The following is an 18,323-nucleotide window of genomic DNA, read 5'->3' on the forward strand; positions in this document are numbered from 1 at the left end:
CAAACACGATTGGAGTACTTTTGCTCTCAACACTTTAGCTGCGTGCAAATGTTTCCTTTGCCAAGGGAGACCCTCGGAGAGGATTAGGAGAGGGGAGATGTTTCTCACCTGCGCCACTGCAGGGACCACGGAGACAATTTTCAGCTCTGCGCTTCGTTGACTCAGATAATGTAAAATGCTCGCATCGAACAGAACCAAAAAGAAAAACAAAACAATTAAACCTCTGCGATAATTCTCTCGCACCGTCCGTAATCTCTTTGCAAAGTGCAGTGTGCGCCATGGGGAACTGGGGAGACAGTGCAAACTGCTTGGGCAGTTAGGTAAAAAATCAAGTGGGTTGTTGGAGGATCTGGGGACCCATGTGTGTACAAACACGCCTGAAGTAAAGGGAGTGAAACGAAAACACAGACTCTCCAATAATCCCTCGTTTGCGCTAATAACTTTGGAAACAAGTCATATTGTGGCTTAGTTTCTGCGTTTATTTTTTATTATTGGTTGAGAGGAGACGGGGATAAAAACACCCTGGCAGTACGAGGCCAAAGGGTTTTTACCAAAGAGGTTTTCCTCATCTGCAAGCTAGCTCTCTGACTCTCTCACATACACACCAACACCACCCCCCCCCCCCCCACACACACACACCCACACACACACACACACCCACACACCCACACACACACACACCCACACATATACAATTCGGCTTATCACCGCTCACCATGCGCATCATGCGGAGGGATGGTGACAGACACGGAGCAGATAGTGAGGTTTCTCCAGGGCGCTTAGGGCTAAACTAGCAAACCAGGGAATCAAAACTTTTCAGCAATGTATTCAAACACCCTTGCCTATAAAACCCTATTGTCTGACACAAAACAACCGTGGGCACCTGCTACCACCTCCGAGAGGAGACTTCCAGAGCCGACGTCTCCAGGAGGTGGTGATAATATCCGGATGACGCAAGCTCCTAACTGAGACGGGGATGATGTGAGCTCCTACCTCAGAGGAGGCGTCTCCAGGAGGGGACGATGGTGTATGGATGATGTGAGCTCCTACACCCAACCTGAGAGGAGGCCTCCCCAGGAGACCATGAGGATATGTGGATGATGGGAGCGCCTACCTCCGAGAGTATACGTCTCCAGGAGGGGATGATGTGAGCTCCTACCTCCTTCCTCAGAGGAGGCATCTCCGGGGCGGGGGGGGGTGGTATGATGATGGTGGTATGGGGATGATGGTATATGGATGATGGGAGCTCCTACCTCCTAGAGAAGATATCTGCAGGAGGAGGGGATGATGGTATGTGGATGATGTGAGCCCTTACATGAGAAGAGACGTCTCCAGGAGGGGATGATGGAATGTGGATGATGTGAGCTCCTACCTCTGAGAGAAGACGTCCCGGTAGGGGCTCCCGTGCTGCATGGCGATGCCGTAGCCGCGGTCGGGGGCGTTGCTTGCCACCGTGTAGAAAGAGCAGTCCTCATCGTTCACAGCCACATACTCCAGCACAGCCGCGTCCCACACAAAGCCAAAATGTCCGTATTTAACCTACAAGAAAACGGAAAGAAGGGAACATCAGCAGACTGTATCTGCAACAGGAAAATCCGACTGGCCTAGTGGGGGGGGGGGGGGGGGGGGGAGTTTAAGGTCCATGCTGCTGTGTGTGTGTGTCTGCGTGCAACATGGTCTCACAGGAATCCGTGAAATGACTACGGTCGGACGCTTAACTCGAAATCCGTGGACACATCACGGAAACACGCCGATATCCGTGTGTGAGCCACGGAATAACAGTGTCATTTACTATTGAAGTGATTCCGTCAGACCACCGCGGATTTGAGTTAAGCCCCCGCTGTGGTCAAATGTGGCACACACACAGATTGAAACGGGAAACTGTGTGTGTGCCACGGAATATCATTGTCATTTACTTGCATTGGAGCAACTTCCGTGGACACAACAAGGACAATTTAAGTGTTTCAGTGAGACCACCCGGGTTTTGAGTCAAGCCCCCGTGGTCGACTCGCTCGTTGAAACGGGGATCCGTGTGTGAGCCACGGACAATCAGCGTCATTAACTTGCATTGGAGCGAATTCCGTGGCCACATCACGGAAATCTGCGTGTTTCCGTGATGTGTCCACGGATTTCGAGTTAAGCGTCAGACCGTAGTCATTTCACGGATTCCTGTGAGACCAGGTTGCTGCGTGTGTACCTGCACAATAGTTATTCACGTGCACATTATCATAGGGACCATGTCAAAATGACCCCTCGTTAATTCATCATCAGAACTGGATCCTCTTCAGTCCCTCCAAATAAGAACGATTACATTAAGTTCGAGAAACTATTTTTGGAGACAATGATATTGAATGTATTTTTCACTAGAGAAAACGTTCACACCAGTCAATATGTACATTTCATCACTTTATGGTTAATTCCATCAGTGAATTGTAAAATTCTATCAAGGCATACAACCAACATTGGAGCAACTACCATTATTAGTGCTGCAAAGCTACGTTTTGAAATAAATCAAACAGATGCATATAAGTGAGGGTTTGCAAAAGGTATCAGTCACAAGTGCTGGCATTTCATTATTATTATACGCTCATGAGTCTGTGTTGCTTAACATCAAAAAAGAATTGTAGGGAAGTTGACATAATAGAACCAACATCCGTGCATAGGCACACACACACACACACACACACACACACACACACACACACACACACACACACACACACACACACACACACACACACACACACACACACACACACACACACACACACACACACACACACACACAGCAGGTGGAAATAGTCATGGAAATAGTAGTGCTTTGAAGTGCCAGGCCTGAATCCATCTGTTTGACAAGTTTTAAAAGAGAGAAGAGTCGCTAGAAGCCTTGCTGGGATGGTGGTGAGGACTGAAGTACAGTTATTAGTGTAGAGAGCTGGGACGCTTAACACCGTTGTGTCGCGTGTCTCCATCAAAGGCGGGCTTCATTCACAACAACACCGCGCACACTTCACGAAGCAAACCGTTGTTTATGCATCTCAATGGGAGGTCGATGGGATGCGCTCACGAGGGAATCTCCACTTTACATTTACTGTCCACTTTTACGTGATGCCCGCTGGGACGGCACCCGGGACACTACCCAGCTGTTTACAACACCGTGATCGTGGAAAAATCTGTTGTGCTGAAGGAACAGGGAGGACTACTCCGAGGTTTAGGCATGATGAGAAATGATGCGGGGTGCACAAAGTTATCGGAAGCAGCTGGCAAGTTTGAAGTTAAAATACATTTGAGAGCACAATTACCCTCAAGCAAATGCAGACAGAGCGTCTGCATTTTCTTGAGGGTAATTGTGCTTTTACAAACTGATAAGACATCATGGCTGAAACTTGCTTGGCCTCACCCATCCACACATGCCCACACATTGTACACAGAAGTATATCTTAAGTCAGTAATGGACCTGGTTTTCCTCTGCAACAGATGTGTTACTGAGCAAAGCTGGAAAAATCCATTGAACGAAAGAGACAAACCCCCTTGCCTTTGTTAAAGCATTTCAAACTATTTCCGTGCTCAATCTCTCGTGCTTCTCCTTATTTACATTCATTCCCTGAAGAGAATGAATGTAAATAAGTGCACCATTTTGTCTTAATTTGTTATCTTGTCTTATTTATTATGTCTAGAACCCTTTTGCTCAAGTAAAACTAATTAGGTAGATCCGTATGACCATGGACTTTTCTTGTAAAGGAAAGAAAGGGGGAAAGATCCAAACATCCATGTTAAGAATAAAGCTTTCGAGCTAACCAGATGTCAATACAACCGCTACTGACACTTTCTATCGACAAAATACATAGCTATAAAAGTAAAGCATCAGTTCTGGTTTTAAAATGTTAAAAATCAATGCCCTGAAGTCATTAGCAGCTAAATGCAATGCCTGAGGCTTCACAGAGAAGTGGTGATGCCCCTTAGTTCAGACGGTATATAACAACGATAGAGAGTGCATCGACCCACAGAGGATTTGCCTGCACTCGATCAAAGTCAGGGAACGGTATAGACCTCCAAAGTAATCTTCCATTTGATATTGAATAGTAAAAAAAAAACGTTTTCTTGGTATGTTTGAAACATTAGGATGTGAAAAGCACGTTTTTTTCTGCGTTTCAGAAAACAAAAAGATGAAAGCACTAAAGCCCTTTCATTTCAATGATAACGAAAGATAAAAACAGACTCCACCGAGGGGATTATCCTAATGAAGAAAAAGCGATGTTTGATAACCTTCGTTACCCTTTCCACCACACTTTCATAAGTGTTTGGTGGACAGATTGATTGACTTGGCCACTTTGTCTTATGAAAAACCTCTGCTGTGTATGTTCTCTTCCTGTTGGTCATTAGCAGCCACATGAATACGTACTCCACTCCCCAGACTCCATCTACCCAGGGAGAGGTCAAGAAGCAGACCAATCATCTCTTTCTGTTTCGCTTTCCATCCCCTGTTAGAGCCCCTTCAGGGGGGCCACAGCATGAGGGCGGAAATGCAGCTTGGCTCATCGGGCTTCCCGACTCTTCTCAGAACCTTCAAAAAAATGGTAATTATTCCCAATGTCCTACGGGCGTTGAATCCTAAAATGTCCACGCCCGGTTCCTTTAGTATTAAGCCTTTGTAATCGTGGTTGCTGGGATCTGCTCTTCCTTGTGGGGGCCCAGCTTGGATAACTGGAAGCCATGGAAATCAGCTTAAGAATAGCTTGGAGCCCTTGCTCTGTTCCCGATAGCTAAGGGAATGATTCGACCATCCCTTATCTGCTGTCATTTTCTAATGTGCTACAGATAGAGGTTCATAATGTCTGCCTTCAATTCAGGCGAGAAAAACATAAATGTTGGTTAAAATGGCTAAAAAGCTGCTGTGCAAACGACCTGACTGGGCGGTTTCTGCCTTTTTAAAATATCTGTAAGAAACTTGCTACATGTATGTATAACGTGAATAATGTAAATCGAAAAATATATGTCAATAATGAATAGAAAATAGGATCAACCTAACAACTCAATACTGGTTTGCGCATGTCTTCATCCTTGCACATTCATCCTTCAATAAAGAATGAGATAAAAAGGGACATCGGGGTAAGGCAGCAGGATACATGGTAGACAAGGACGACTAGAGAATGAAAGAAAAATATACAGCCAGTGGAAACAAACATGGGACAATTACTCAGGGTCACCATTGATCTGGAACTCTGCTGTCTTTAGCCTCAGAGTTTTTATAAGACCATAATTGGGTTAGTGAGCATGTGCGCAAGCTGACACACACATGCACGCACGCCCACCCGAATCACACCTGTTATCTCTTGGCTTGTTTTCCACTGTATCTGCTTGCCTGTAATGTGTGCAGTTTTTGTTTGGGCTTGAGTCGCAAATTTGTTAGAAGAGCCGATTCCCGTGCCAAATACTGTCAGAGTGGGCGCTGGCAGCAGGTCGGCTGATACGTGCATATCTGAATAAGGATTGGATTAGCTACTAACAAATCAATCATGTGTCCCAGGCAGATGGTGTCACTTCCCACATGCATTATAACTGCTCCACTAGCGCTAGGGTGGGGAGGGGGGGAGGGGGGGGAGGGGTGGGGTAGCTCAGGGCAGCGTAACGCCCTCCAAACTTTTTTTTATTTCTGTTGGTTAAAAAAAATAATGGATTTTCTTAGGTTAAATCGTTTTTTAATCTTTTGCTTCTGTGTGGAACTCTGAAACCCCCCTCACATCGACCAGTACGGATATCTGAGGTCGCAAACCGGTCCGGAAAAAGTACGGGAATAAACAAGCAAGACCGATAGCGCGATGAAAACGAGTGCGACCGAACGAATAGGGTGAAGACCAATAACATTGCGTCTTATCTCTAGCAGGGCCCCACCAAAGTGGTTGAAGGAGAACAATATACCTCACAATAATATGATTACGTTGGCCGTGTCCCCGGACAACAGAGTAGGAGGAGCGCTCGTACAGTGTTTGTTTACAATATAGATTGCACACAATGGGATAACACAGACTGTTGCACAGGTGGTATCTGTACCCTGCGATTTCCTCCATCTTGTCTCGCCTGCCTGATTTAGTGGCAGCACTCAGCCTCCCAGTCCCCAAGTAAGAAAACAGTTTAATCTACTCAAGTGGATTTTGGTTGGTGTTTTTTGACCTTTTCTGTATCTTTCAATTTGTTGTCCCCACTTTTTGCTTAATGAGCTCTCAGCTGTCATCCATTTGCTACACCCAAAGAGAAAACACCCACCCACCCAGCATCTCACACACACACACACACACACACACACACACACACACACACACACACACACACACACACACACACACACACACACACACACACACACACTTAAGCAAATCACCTATTGCGATGCCACATTCAAATCTTGGCTCAGCCCTCGTTAGGCCAGAGAGATATGGGAGAGTGGAGGAGGAGAGGACTAATGCCGGACAGATGTTGGGAAGAAGCATCGTGGGACGTGGATCACTGAGCCAAAACTAAGATGCAACACTTAACACAATCTGGCAGAATAATCGAATGTGTCTTTGCAGCTTTAATTTTAATGCTGTTTTATTCAGTTGTATTTTTCCGAATGAATCCTTGTGAGTGGATCAGGGACTGCGCTTGTTTACTCATGCTCCCTCGGTACACGTTCTTCTGTTTGTCTCTTTGTCGTTTGCTCTCATCCAAACATCTGCTGGTGCACATGGAGTACTGCTAGTACTTGCTAATTAGCAGAGATGCTGCATGCAGCAAGCAACATAAGAAAAGCATAGTGCAGAGAGTGCATACAATGAGATTGCGAGAAACAGAGGACTTCACACAAGCTATAATCATTTGATTCCGACTGTGCACCTTGAGTTGCAAGCATGTTTCTTTCTTTTTAATTAGATGGAAATGGCTATTATTATTTTATTCGGTCTTCTGCTAATAAAAAATGCATAATCGTCATGCCATGTTGATTGCATGGCGTAATGCTAGGATTTCATCATATTTGTTCTACGATAATTGGTTATTTCTGCCCATAATAAAAGCAGTCTCCCTCAACGTTGACCTTAGAATAACGGCATGTATACCAAAGGCCTAATTAGCCGCTTGACTTTCAGATCAAACACATCTTTGATTGGCTAAAACCCAGTCTCAGTACAGATGATACAATCGCAGGTAATTGGTCAGCTCACATCACCTTAACTTAATCATGTTATTTAGGCAAGCCGTACTCAGAACAAGACATCACGCTTTACTAAAGCGACCTTGAGTTCCAGAGTTCAAACTTCAGTCAGGAGCACAGGGTTTAATATGCATGAATGTGAAGTAGGGATATTTTACACTGTATTATTTTATTATGGAAGAAAAATTGTGAAATAGCTGGATCAAATTATAGTATGAAGCTTGAGAACCGAGTAAGGATTCATGTGTTAAACCAATGTGACAAACTGATTAATCAGGCCTAAGGGTCAAGACAAAATCCCTGAGATCCAACATTGGGGAATTTTAAACATTAGGAAAGGATTTCCCTTTTAAAGCATTTCCAAATGGAATAATGGAAGAGTTTTAGTTTGACCTTCTTTAAAACTTCACACCTCTCTGTCTCACTGAGACAGTTTAAAAAATGTAGTTAAAACCTTGCAGAAATTGTCATAATTGGATTGGATGGGAGAGAGAGAACAGGAGTGAGAAAGAGCAATAGAGAGAGGGGGATGGAAAGAGAGCAAAAGAGTTATGAAGGGGGTACCCTTCAATCTCTCTAGATGTCCAAGTCTATAAAGAACTGAACCCCTTTGCTAGCCCTCAGAGTTAGTATCATATATTTATATTGCTAGTACTGTATGTATTCTGTTTCTTTATTTATGAATGTATTTGTAATTAAATGTATTACAGACTATGATTTATCTCCTTTAAGGAGAAACAAGATGTCATGGTCGTGCTAGCAATGAGTAACACTAGCAGTAGCAGTAGCATTACAACTAGCATTTAAATGGCGGAACATTTGAATTATATACGATTCTTATGTTGTAGTACACAGTTAAAGGTCCATAAAAGAGCCAGATAAATGGTTAGTTATAATATATTATATTATATTTTTGCATGTCTTGCAAAAATAAGATAATTTTTTAATTTGTTTACTGCCATTGGACAGCTTGGCATTCTTTATAAATCCACAAGCCAGACAACCATTCAGGACACATATGGCTCATATGTGTTAAAAAGAATGTGTGTGTGTGTGTGTGTGTGTGTGTGTGTGTGTGTGTGTGTGTGTGTGTGTGTGTGTGTGTGTGTGTGTGTGTGTGTGTGTGTGTGTGTGTGTGTGTGCGTGCGTTTGAATATCACTTTGGTTATGTTTGCTATTCCCGGTGTTTCCATACGTGTCCTTGCTACGTGTACGTGGATGAGTTTATTCGGTGTGTGTGCACTCATCTGGTGTGTGTGTGTGTGTGTGTGTGTGTGTGTGTGTGTGTGTGTGTGTGTGTGTGTGTGTGTGTGTGTGTTCCCATCTGGTGTATGTGTATGTGCTGGAATATCATTTCATATTTACTTGTACAGGTGTGTCCATATGTACAGGTGTGTACGTGTGCACACGTGACTGTGTATGCTTGAGTGGGGGGTGAGAATGTGTGTACAGCACTGTCTCCCGGAGCTTCTTGTCAAAGATGAGATGTGACCTAGAAAACAGAAGTTATTCCACCTGCTAAGCCCCGGGCCAAAACCAATACCTCCTACGCTCCTCTCCCTCTTTCCCTCCTCTCATCCCTTCATCCGTTTATCTCCCTCTTAGCCCCCTCTCATCCCTCCCTTTATGCCTCGCTTTATGGCTCCTGCCGTTGATCCTACCTTTCCTATCCCTCGTTTAGTGTCTCTTCTGATAGCCGAGCCTAGACCATCTTGACCTCCACTCCAGCTCTTCTCTCTGCTGCGTTCCCTCTCTTCTCCACAGCCTTGTGGCCGTCTGTTCTTTCAAAAAGTCCGCCGGCCAACTCCTTGGCATCAGACAAAGAAAAAAGCGAAAGGGTGCCCGAGATAGAATGCCTTTTTGACAGTAGAGGGGATAAGAGAGAGAGAGAGAGCGAGAGCGAGAGAGAGAGTAGTTGGTCCAAAAAGCACAGAAAAGGTAAAAGATGAAGGCCAGTTAAAAAAACTGACAGAAAGGATGGCGGCAGGCCGAGGGAGGGAAGAAAGGGGGCGTGAGGAGGGCTAAAGGCCGGCTGGAGGAGTAGAGAAGGAGGGACAGAGGAGAGTGAGAAATCAAATGTGGAGTAGGTTGCATGCGGATATACCCAACTTCCAAACACCAACCGACTTTTCTCAGCCATTTGATTTTGTTACCCAATAATACCGCTCTGGATTCTCCTTTGTTTATTGCTTTCCAGTGTCTCCGTTTTGATTTCCTATCAAGGTTATGTAATCACTGCTGCCCTTGTCCCTGCTCCCTCCTCTCAAAGCCAAGGCACATTTGCCTTTTAATCTCTTCAAAAAAAATTCAGTTAATTGAACGAGTGCCAATGAATCGTGAAAAGTCAAGAGAAACAGATGGCTTTTCTCTCCCTCTCCCTCTTCCTCTAGTCTGTTTTACAGGTACTTTCAGCTTAATTATATCTGAGCTCAACATATGTCAGTCTAAAACAACTGACGCAAACCTAGCCCTGACCCTAACCCCGCCATCTGTAGTAGCGTTCTCATTATCTGATTATGTGGAAGTGTGTCTGGGCATGCACGTGTGTTCATATGATTGTAACTTAGTCTGATAGAATAGCATATAAAAGTTATAGAAATAAAATACACACATACAAATACACACAACTGTTGATCCAATATAGAGTAATTAAGTAATTGATAACGCTAGCTGAAGGGACACCTCACCATGAAAATGGAATTGCAGGACAAATAAAAAAACGTGCTTGGCACAAAAAGCATGCGTTCCGTGAGTTTGATGTCAATAACGGGGTTATTAATAACAAAAAAGGGTCCGATTGGGGGTTCAAGGATTCCACCGCAAACCATTACGACATGGAAGTGCTGGCAGACATCAGGTGTGCCTGTTTAGTGCCAGCGCCTCATCCCCAAAACAACTCCATTAGAATATGCTAATGTGATAGCGTCCCTCATCTCGAAACAGTCACCTGAATGAGTACATGTTTATTGGCTGGAAAGTTCAATTACCTTATGTGGTTGGCTGATTGCTCTGTGGACGGTTTTGGCATGGGAGGTAGAGAGCTGCAGACCGTTCCATTAGTGCTTTGGACCCTCGACAACGTGAGAGGAGAGGGTAAAGAGTGCAAGGCGTGTTCAGCCAGAGAAGACAGAGCTTTCCTTATAACCGGGCAGTCTTTGCACAAATGGGTTGCTATCTAGATTTGATCATTCAACCGTTTTATCGATCGTCAGCCTCTCGTTATGAGTGGATGATGAGGCCAGTTGACCCACGCTCCTATTACAGAGTGCAGAACAGCTAAACCTGAGACTGGTTTGCGGATTTATCCTAAACATCTATTAGTTTTACATCCAATGTCCACAACGTGCTGTGTAGGGCTGGGACGACGCGTCGACGTAATCGACGACGTCGACGCATAAATTACGTCGACGCGAAAAATGCGCGTCGATTAAAAAAAAAAGAAAAAAAAAAAAAAAAGATGGGCGGCGCCGGAGCGTAGTTGCAACGCGAGTGGCTCCTCAGACTTTCATAAGTGCAAGGCGCCACGCACTCGTTCCTCTAAAGTATGGGAATTCTTTAATGTGAAATGAAACGATTCCGTGATATGTCGTCTCTGCAAAATGGAGATGACTTTCCATTCTAGCACCACGGCAATTCACCAGCACCTGAAGAGGCGTCACCCGGTAGCAGCTGCAGATGACTGAGCACCGTAGAATTCTAAGAATGCATTACTTTGCACTTTTATTTTGGAATTTAAAGGCAATAAACATGTATTGAAATGTTAAGGAATTCAGATATGTAAATCAACATGCATAAATTGCTATTAGTCAATTAATGGGGAGATAATCGAGAATCGAATCGAATCGAAATCGAATCGGACTGAAAAAATGAATCGTTAGATGAATCGATGCATCGAAAAAATAATCGCTAGATTAATCGTTTAAAAAAGAATCGTTTATCCCAGCCCTAGTGCTGTGCACTCTTATTATATTATGCTTGTCGCTTGTTGTTGTCTCATTGGTGAACGAGGCAGTTCCATAACCAATTGCAGGTTGGGTTTGTCAAGCATGTGTGGAAGGTTATTTGAGCGATCAATCACCTAAGGCAGAGGGATAAGAACAACCTTTCACAATGTGCGAGTCAAACACTGTGTCAATACAATGACCTATATGTCAGCCCTCAAACCAACCACATACAAACTAACTAGGCAGAAAAGTGAATGTGGACATTTCTCTCAGAGTTGTGTCCACAGGCCAATAGATCACTCAACAAGGGAAGTGCGAGATTGACATAAAAGATGATGGAAAAGAAAGGGGAAATTAAATTAAATAAAGCAGTAAGATAAGTAAAAAATATCCATGAGTTAACTTAAATTCATATTTTTCATTCTTTCTTCTTTTGTCGCTCTTATTTTTTCTCAGTTGGAAATTATTTCCAAAATCCCCCCCACACACACACACACACACACACACACACACACACACACACACACACACACACACACACACACACACACACACACACACACACACACACACACACACACACACACACACGTCGGGGGCTAAACAGAAAGAAACGCTGTGGTATCAAAAAGGAGGACAAGAAGACTTACAGCAAAAATATGTTTTCAGCTCAGGCCCATGGTTATGGAATCCTAATGAGATTTGCTTTTGCTTTCCACAACAAACAGGGATACATACGTACATTTTAATGGCGGATGTACAGCCATGGCAGAGTACAGTGCAGATCGCAGTCTTATGGAGGGAGTTGAGATGATACACCCTGCAGCCTTAATGCAAGTGTGCTGTTACCAGACCTGAGGAGACCTTCTCTAGGGTGTAGTGATATGTGGTAGCCCTGACATTTATGATACAAGGGCAGACATGCCTTCAAGATGAATCCAGGTGGGATTTATTTTGGTTTTATTGGCCCTTCGAACTATGCACACAGGCACAAGCAATATAAAGTACGGTTTCTGGAGACAAAAATGTGAATCTTTTTCACATCCAAGATCCAAGTATTGAGCACTGCATTGTTTGCGGATTTTGAAGAAATGGTAATCATAATATCTCAGAAATAACTCAGAAATTCATGACTGATGAATCAGTCATGAATGTCAATGAAAGCAATCACGCATAATTATGATGTGATCCAGACACGGCGTCCCACTAAAGTGGTGTGTGCGTGTGCAGTGAAAATGAAAACACAGGAAAAAAGGGAAAAATGCACATATGCACAGCGAACTTCTGACACGAAGAAAGTTGATTCTTTAATGGATCTGGAGCACGCACTGGAGCACGCACTGGTGCGAACACACACACACAAACACAAACACACACACACACACACACACACACACACACACAAGGGCAAGAAGAACAGTGAAAAAGAATTGCAACTGGTCACAGATGGGCCACCCTGAGTGGTAACCTTGGCCACTGACCTGACCCATAACTTGTTGACAGTAAGATAGCGGCATAGCACAAACACACAACCACACTCACAAACACGCTTCGCCGAGGATAGATCTAGTGTTGACTGGGATTTACGAAGGCAAACAGGTGGCAAGAGGCAACACAATAACAAACACGCACAAAGGCACACAAACAGACACACACGAACGCACACACACGCACGCACACACACAAACACACACACGCACACACACGTTTGAGTTCACAAAATAGCACACAAATATGTCATTAATATGCTCTGTTTAAATAGTATGTCATATACTGTCATATCTCTTATGACAGCATAGGAAACCGAGGACCCGAGGACTCTGGGAATTGAGAAAAAAAATGGCTGGAGATAGTCAACCTCTCACAGATTATCTAGAGCGCAACGGAGATAACAGGTTCATGGAACGGAGAGAAATTTGAAGATAGACAGACAGAAAAGGTCTAGAGAATGAAGGCAGGATTGTTGGATAGTGTGTTGGATAGTGTGTTGGATAGTGGTGGGTTAGTTAGACAGGCCAATTAGACAACATATCCATCGATGATTACATAATTATTTGATGAAAAATATTATACACATACACACACACGACCTATAGCATGATAATTAATCACACTTACTTCACAAATCTCAGTGGTTCCCTTTATGCTCGTGGCGGAAGTGCATATTGTGATTAAAAACATTCCGTTAATGGCCCGACTTATTATACATATGTTTTATTATAGTCCACTCCCCTCTTAGAAGCCTTCATCCGCGGCACATCACATATAAGGCACATCAAACTATAAAGCAGACATTTTTCTCCAAAGCGACCGATGGTGTACCCACGTCAGTACTGAGCAGGTTGAGGTTAAGCGAGTTGATGGGAGCCTTGCCTACCTTGGGAGGCCCACAGGTAGACGACACACATTGGGGTTTATACCCATAACCTTTGACCCGAGATGTAAACACTCTGAACTCTAGACTCTCCTGCCCTTTGGCACTCATTCTTGAAGTCAGGGGAGGAGCGATCCTTTAGACAACATTTATGTCCATGTCTGTTGGGTCACTTTCTTCTCCCTCCCTCACTCTCGTCTCCCACTACTGTATCGCTCAATTGCACATTGTTTTATGTCTCTTCCTTCTCCTTCCGCTCACTTATATTTGATCGGTTTTTATTAGCTCCACTGGCTGCTGCCCCCAAGAGGCAGTTACAGGAGTCGTAAAGAAAAAAAGAGAATCGAAAATGTTCAGTCTTCCTCGCCATCTTTAGATCTCCCTCGTCCTCAGAACACGGCCGCACCTGTCCTAACATTTGGCCACCTTCCTCTTACTCCGTCGCCAAATTGCAGTTTTTCTAGCTTCTTCACGGCCCCTCTTGCGGATTCTCCATACATGTCGTCCCTGTGGCTCCCCCTCACATCCCCTCCTTAGCCCCCATGTTCCCCTCCCCCTCAATCACCTCCTCATCCAGGTCCTCCTCACCTCCCTCTACTTCACCTCCCCTCACCTCTTCCTCCCGTCGCCGCGTGCTCCTGTCTTCCTTCTCTCATCAGGTCTTCTGTCTTCTTATCCCTTCTGTCCTCTGCACTTTCCCTTAGTCCTCATCCTCCTCCTCCTCTTTCTCTCCCTCCCCAAACATCCATCTGCCCCCGACCCCACCTCCTGGATACTCTTTTCCCTGGGTCTAACTGGTTCTCCTGGGAGTGGAGGGGGCGGGGACATAACGCTCACGCCTTCCTGCGCACAGGGGGGTTTGAGGGATCAGAGGGTAGCCGCCACCGTATTAGCCAGCAAGCGTGGCTGCTGCTGGAGAAATCGCTGCAATCTCCCCGTTGAATTAGCGGGCAAATGGATGGCGGCTGGGAGGACATCGTAACACTCTCCGTGAGGATAGGTGAGGAAATTATGTTAAGCGCCATTATCCCTAAAGTCATTACGGGGGATGGATATTCAGCCATAGGGAGAAGATATGTCCGCGGATGAAGGCTTCTAAGAGGGGAGTGGACTATAATAAAACATATGTATAATAAGTCGGGCCATTAACGGAATGTTTTTAATCACAATATGCACTTCCGCCACGAGCATAAAGGGAACCACTGAGATTTGTGAAGTAAGTGTGATTAATTATCATGCTATAGGTCGTGTGTGTGTGTGTGTGTGTGTGTGTGTGTGTATGTCCGTATGTGTGTCTGGCAGTCTTAGGATTGTATTTAGATATAATGGAGCAGGGCATACATGTCTACATGCATTGTCATTAAAAGAATGTTATTTACACACACACACACACACACACACACACACACACACACACACACACACACACACACACACACACACACACACACACACACACACACACACACACACACACACACGAAAATATTCTTAAAAATTCAATATGTTTCGCCGCTGTTGATTGGAATGACCTTATCAGCCGTTCTGGTCATTTCTATTTTTATATTCATGTTTTGTGAGGGATTTGAAATTGAAATGCAGCATATTGAAATTGATATTGAAAACCGGAAAACTGCATCACAGATGCCAAGGATTCCTTGAGATGAATTTAAGGCATGACATAGAAAAACAATCATTGCTTTTTTTTAACTGGGAAGACGGTTACTATTAATCCAACCGTTCACCTTGGACCTGTGCTATTTGACTCACCCATTCATTCGTCAATCTATCCAGGTAATTTTGTCTATGCTTTTTGCTATATTCTGGTCCACTGTCAAATTGCCCTGTAAATCACACATGGTTATTACATGGCTTTATAGATGCCAAATTCTGATTGGTCAATTACGCCATTCTAGGCTCTGTTATTTCTGAATAGCAGACCGCTGCAGTACTGATCATAGGCTCTTGAGCATCTAGATCATATCAATCCGCAGGAAGCAGTCGGGTACATTTGGTTGCTTTTGAAATCATGACAAACGTTTGCTCTTACACAACAATAAAATACGTCACTACTTCAGAAAACACCTTTCTCTTTTTTTTTCTTTTTTAAATCAATAAAATCAGGAAAAAAAAAGATCCAAAAAATTGCAACTCTTCACCTGTGGGTAAAATCTTCAAAAACAATGGTAGCAAAACATAGTTTCAAAACATAATTCTTTCCTGGTCTAACATACCAGTGAACACAGGAAGTTGCACCTAAAGAAAAAACTGAAAACACACAATCCACGCATATTTAAAATCCTACATGGTATCCAGAGAGGGGACATGTTGCAACAACAGCCTCAACTGAAGCAGGTGTGTGTGTGGGTGTGTGTATTTGAACTTGAATTAGTATGTATTTTCCCAGTGTGCAAATGTGCAATATAAAAGAAGCCATCCTTTGTGTGCACGTGCACGTGTGTGTGAGAGTGAGCTCACAGTGTGTGCGTCTTTGAGCTTAGCTTTATAAATTCAAGCATGCCAGAGACATTACGCATTCTCTTGCATCTTCTGAGCAGCGTGGGCCTGATCAGAAAAGGACGTGCATTTTGGCCAGAGAACCTGACTCTTAAGTGTATGTGTCCGTGATCCAATCGCTGTGTGAGACTTCAAGAGGAACTCAGATTTCTTGCGAAAAAGAACCCATTTGTGCTCTTCATCTGATTCATTTCACTTCATTTCACTAGACTTATCTGTTATCTATATTCCAGCAGACATCATTTTTAACAATTTAAAGAGTAAGGTGGAGCACTCTCTGAGAGCAGACAATCGATTAATAAAAGGAGCACCACTATTGCTAATACTTACACTATTACTCATGGTTAGGAACCATATGGTGCCACCTTGAGGAAAAATAAGCAAGACATTCTCTCCTTTCCTTGAGTGATTGCAAGGTTTGCAATGACGATGACTTTAAGGTGGCTGTGAGATAAATGTGACGAACAGTGACATCCTCCCCTCTCATACCCCATTTGACATTAAGTTGATGAGATACCAAGCATGCATATTTTACAAGTTAAGTGGCTTCTTGCTCAAACGACTGCATTCTTACCTTTCAGCCATGTCTAATCACACACGTGTGTGCGCACACTCACACTCACACACACACACACACACACACACACACCATTGTTTGCTGATGTATGCGTGAGTGTCTGTGTGCCCGTGATAGAGTAGACATTGCAGACTTTGACCTGTTTGGGCAAGTAATACTATTGTGGTACAGGGGATCGAAAATCTGAAGTGGGAGAAAATCCATAGAGCAGAGCAGACAACAGTGGCACGGGACAGGGAGAGCTTTATTGACAAAGACAGAAGGAGGGAAGGGGGATGAGGGACTTATGGGCAAAGTGAGTGGAGATAGAGATGAAGGGGAAAAAAGAGGGCAGAGCTACATTGAGACGAAGAAAGGATGGAATATAGAGGGGAGAGAGAAAGAGAGAGAGAGAGACTCAAAGGCACCCATGTAAGAGGTACGGATAGACTTAAATAAATGGAAACAGAAAGAGATTACAGATTGAAACAATATATATATGGTATTCAAAACCAAATGTAAATCTAAAACCATTGAGAATTTATTTAAAAAAAAAGGAAAACAGGTGTGAGATACAGAGAAGTGGGAAGATGTGACAGAGGTTGTCGCTGTGCTCGTATGTATGCAGAGCTGTGCATGCATTGCGCCCTCTCAAAACACTTTCACGTCACAACTCCTATTTCTCACATGACGCTCTATTTTCAAGTTATGGCCTGCTTGCAAAACATCTCGGACGGACTCCAAAGTGCTCTACATCGAACGCTTCGAATTCGAAAAACGATCTGACAGGTGGTGAGTCACTATGAGTACGAGGTACGAGGTACAAACCAGCCATCTGGAGATGTAGGAAGTTCCTGTACAGCCGCTTCATTCCTTGCCGAATGCCAGTGGGCATTATATGCTTTTTATCTTTCAATTATATAACATTGTTTATAAATCGTCGGTACGATGCGCCGTAACAATCGCTTACAAATGTGCAGAATGCTCTGGAATCGGAATTACAGCCCTCCCAGCTTTCTCATCTGCCCGCAGTAATGTTGGACGTAAGCTTAATAACAAGGGCCACGTCAATTAATTGTATGATCATAAGATATGGCAAGTTGACAGTGGCGTAAGTAGGTCATTAAGTGCCCTACAGCAATCATTTTAACTTTTACCGCAATCCATCAAAAATACATAAAAATATGTCAAAAATATATATTTCGGTCAAAGACATGTGACTTTAATGGGACATCTGTTAGGTTTTCCGGGATATTATTTTTAACCTATGGGCTTGTTTTGAACATATGTCTCTTTCAAAGCTGTTGTGCAGTGATTAAAAAGTAAGTTGATCAGAGATTGCCAATTGAAAAGCAAATACTGCTGCAATGGGGAGGGGGGAGGTGGGGTTGGACCGCAACCTGTTTAGGCAAGTCCCTGACCTGGTCATTGGTGATCAGTGACCACCAGTTCAAGGCTGATCAGTGACCACCAGGTAAGGGCTGATCATTGACCACCAGGTCAGGGCGGATCATTGACCACCAGGTCAGGGCGGATCATTGACCACCAGGTCAGGGCTGATCATTGACCACCAGGTCAGGGCGGATCATTGACCACCAGGTCAGGGCGGATCATTGACCACCAGGTCAGGGCGGATCACTGACCACCAGATCAGGGCGGATCATTGACCACAGGTCAATGAATTTTTCATGTTTTGGGTAAGGGTTCAAAGTTATGAAACATTGGAAATGGCTTCGAATATTC

General features: G+C 44.0%; 1 protein-coding gene across 1 annotated transcript in view; it reads right to left on the reverse strand.

Moving 5' to 3' along the window:
• Positions 1-1,203: 1,203 nt before the first annotated feature.
• The window catches only part of grid2 (glutamate receptor, ionotropic, delta 2), a 362,174-nt gene continuing 345,054 nt past the window's right edge, over positions 1,204-18,323 (reverse strand). Inside the window, exons 14-15 of the mRNA XM_060054677.1 lie at positions 1,373-1,539; positions 1,204-1,269 (exon numbers count right to left, since the gene is read on the reverse strand). Of these exons, the coding sequence (XP_059910660.1) occupies positions 1,257-1,269; positions 1,373-1,539 (180 nt within the window). The 3' untranslated portion in view covers positions 1,204-1,256. The remainder of the gene's footprint in view (positions 1,270-1,372; positions 1,540-18,323) is intronic.

Source organism: Gadus macrocephalus, chromosome 6 (genome assembly GCF_031168955.1).
Source record: "Gadus macrocephalus chromosome 6, ASM3116895v1".
Taxonomy (NCBI): domain Eukaryota; kingdom Metazoa; phylum Chordata; class Actinopteri; order Gadiformes; family Gadidae; genus Gadus; species Gadus macrocephalus.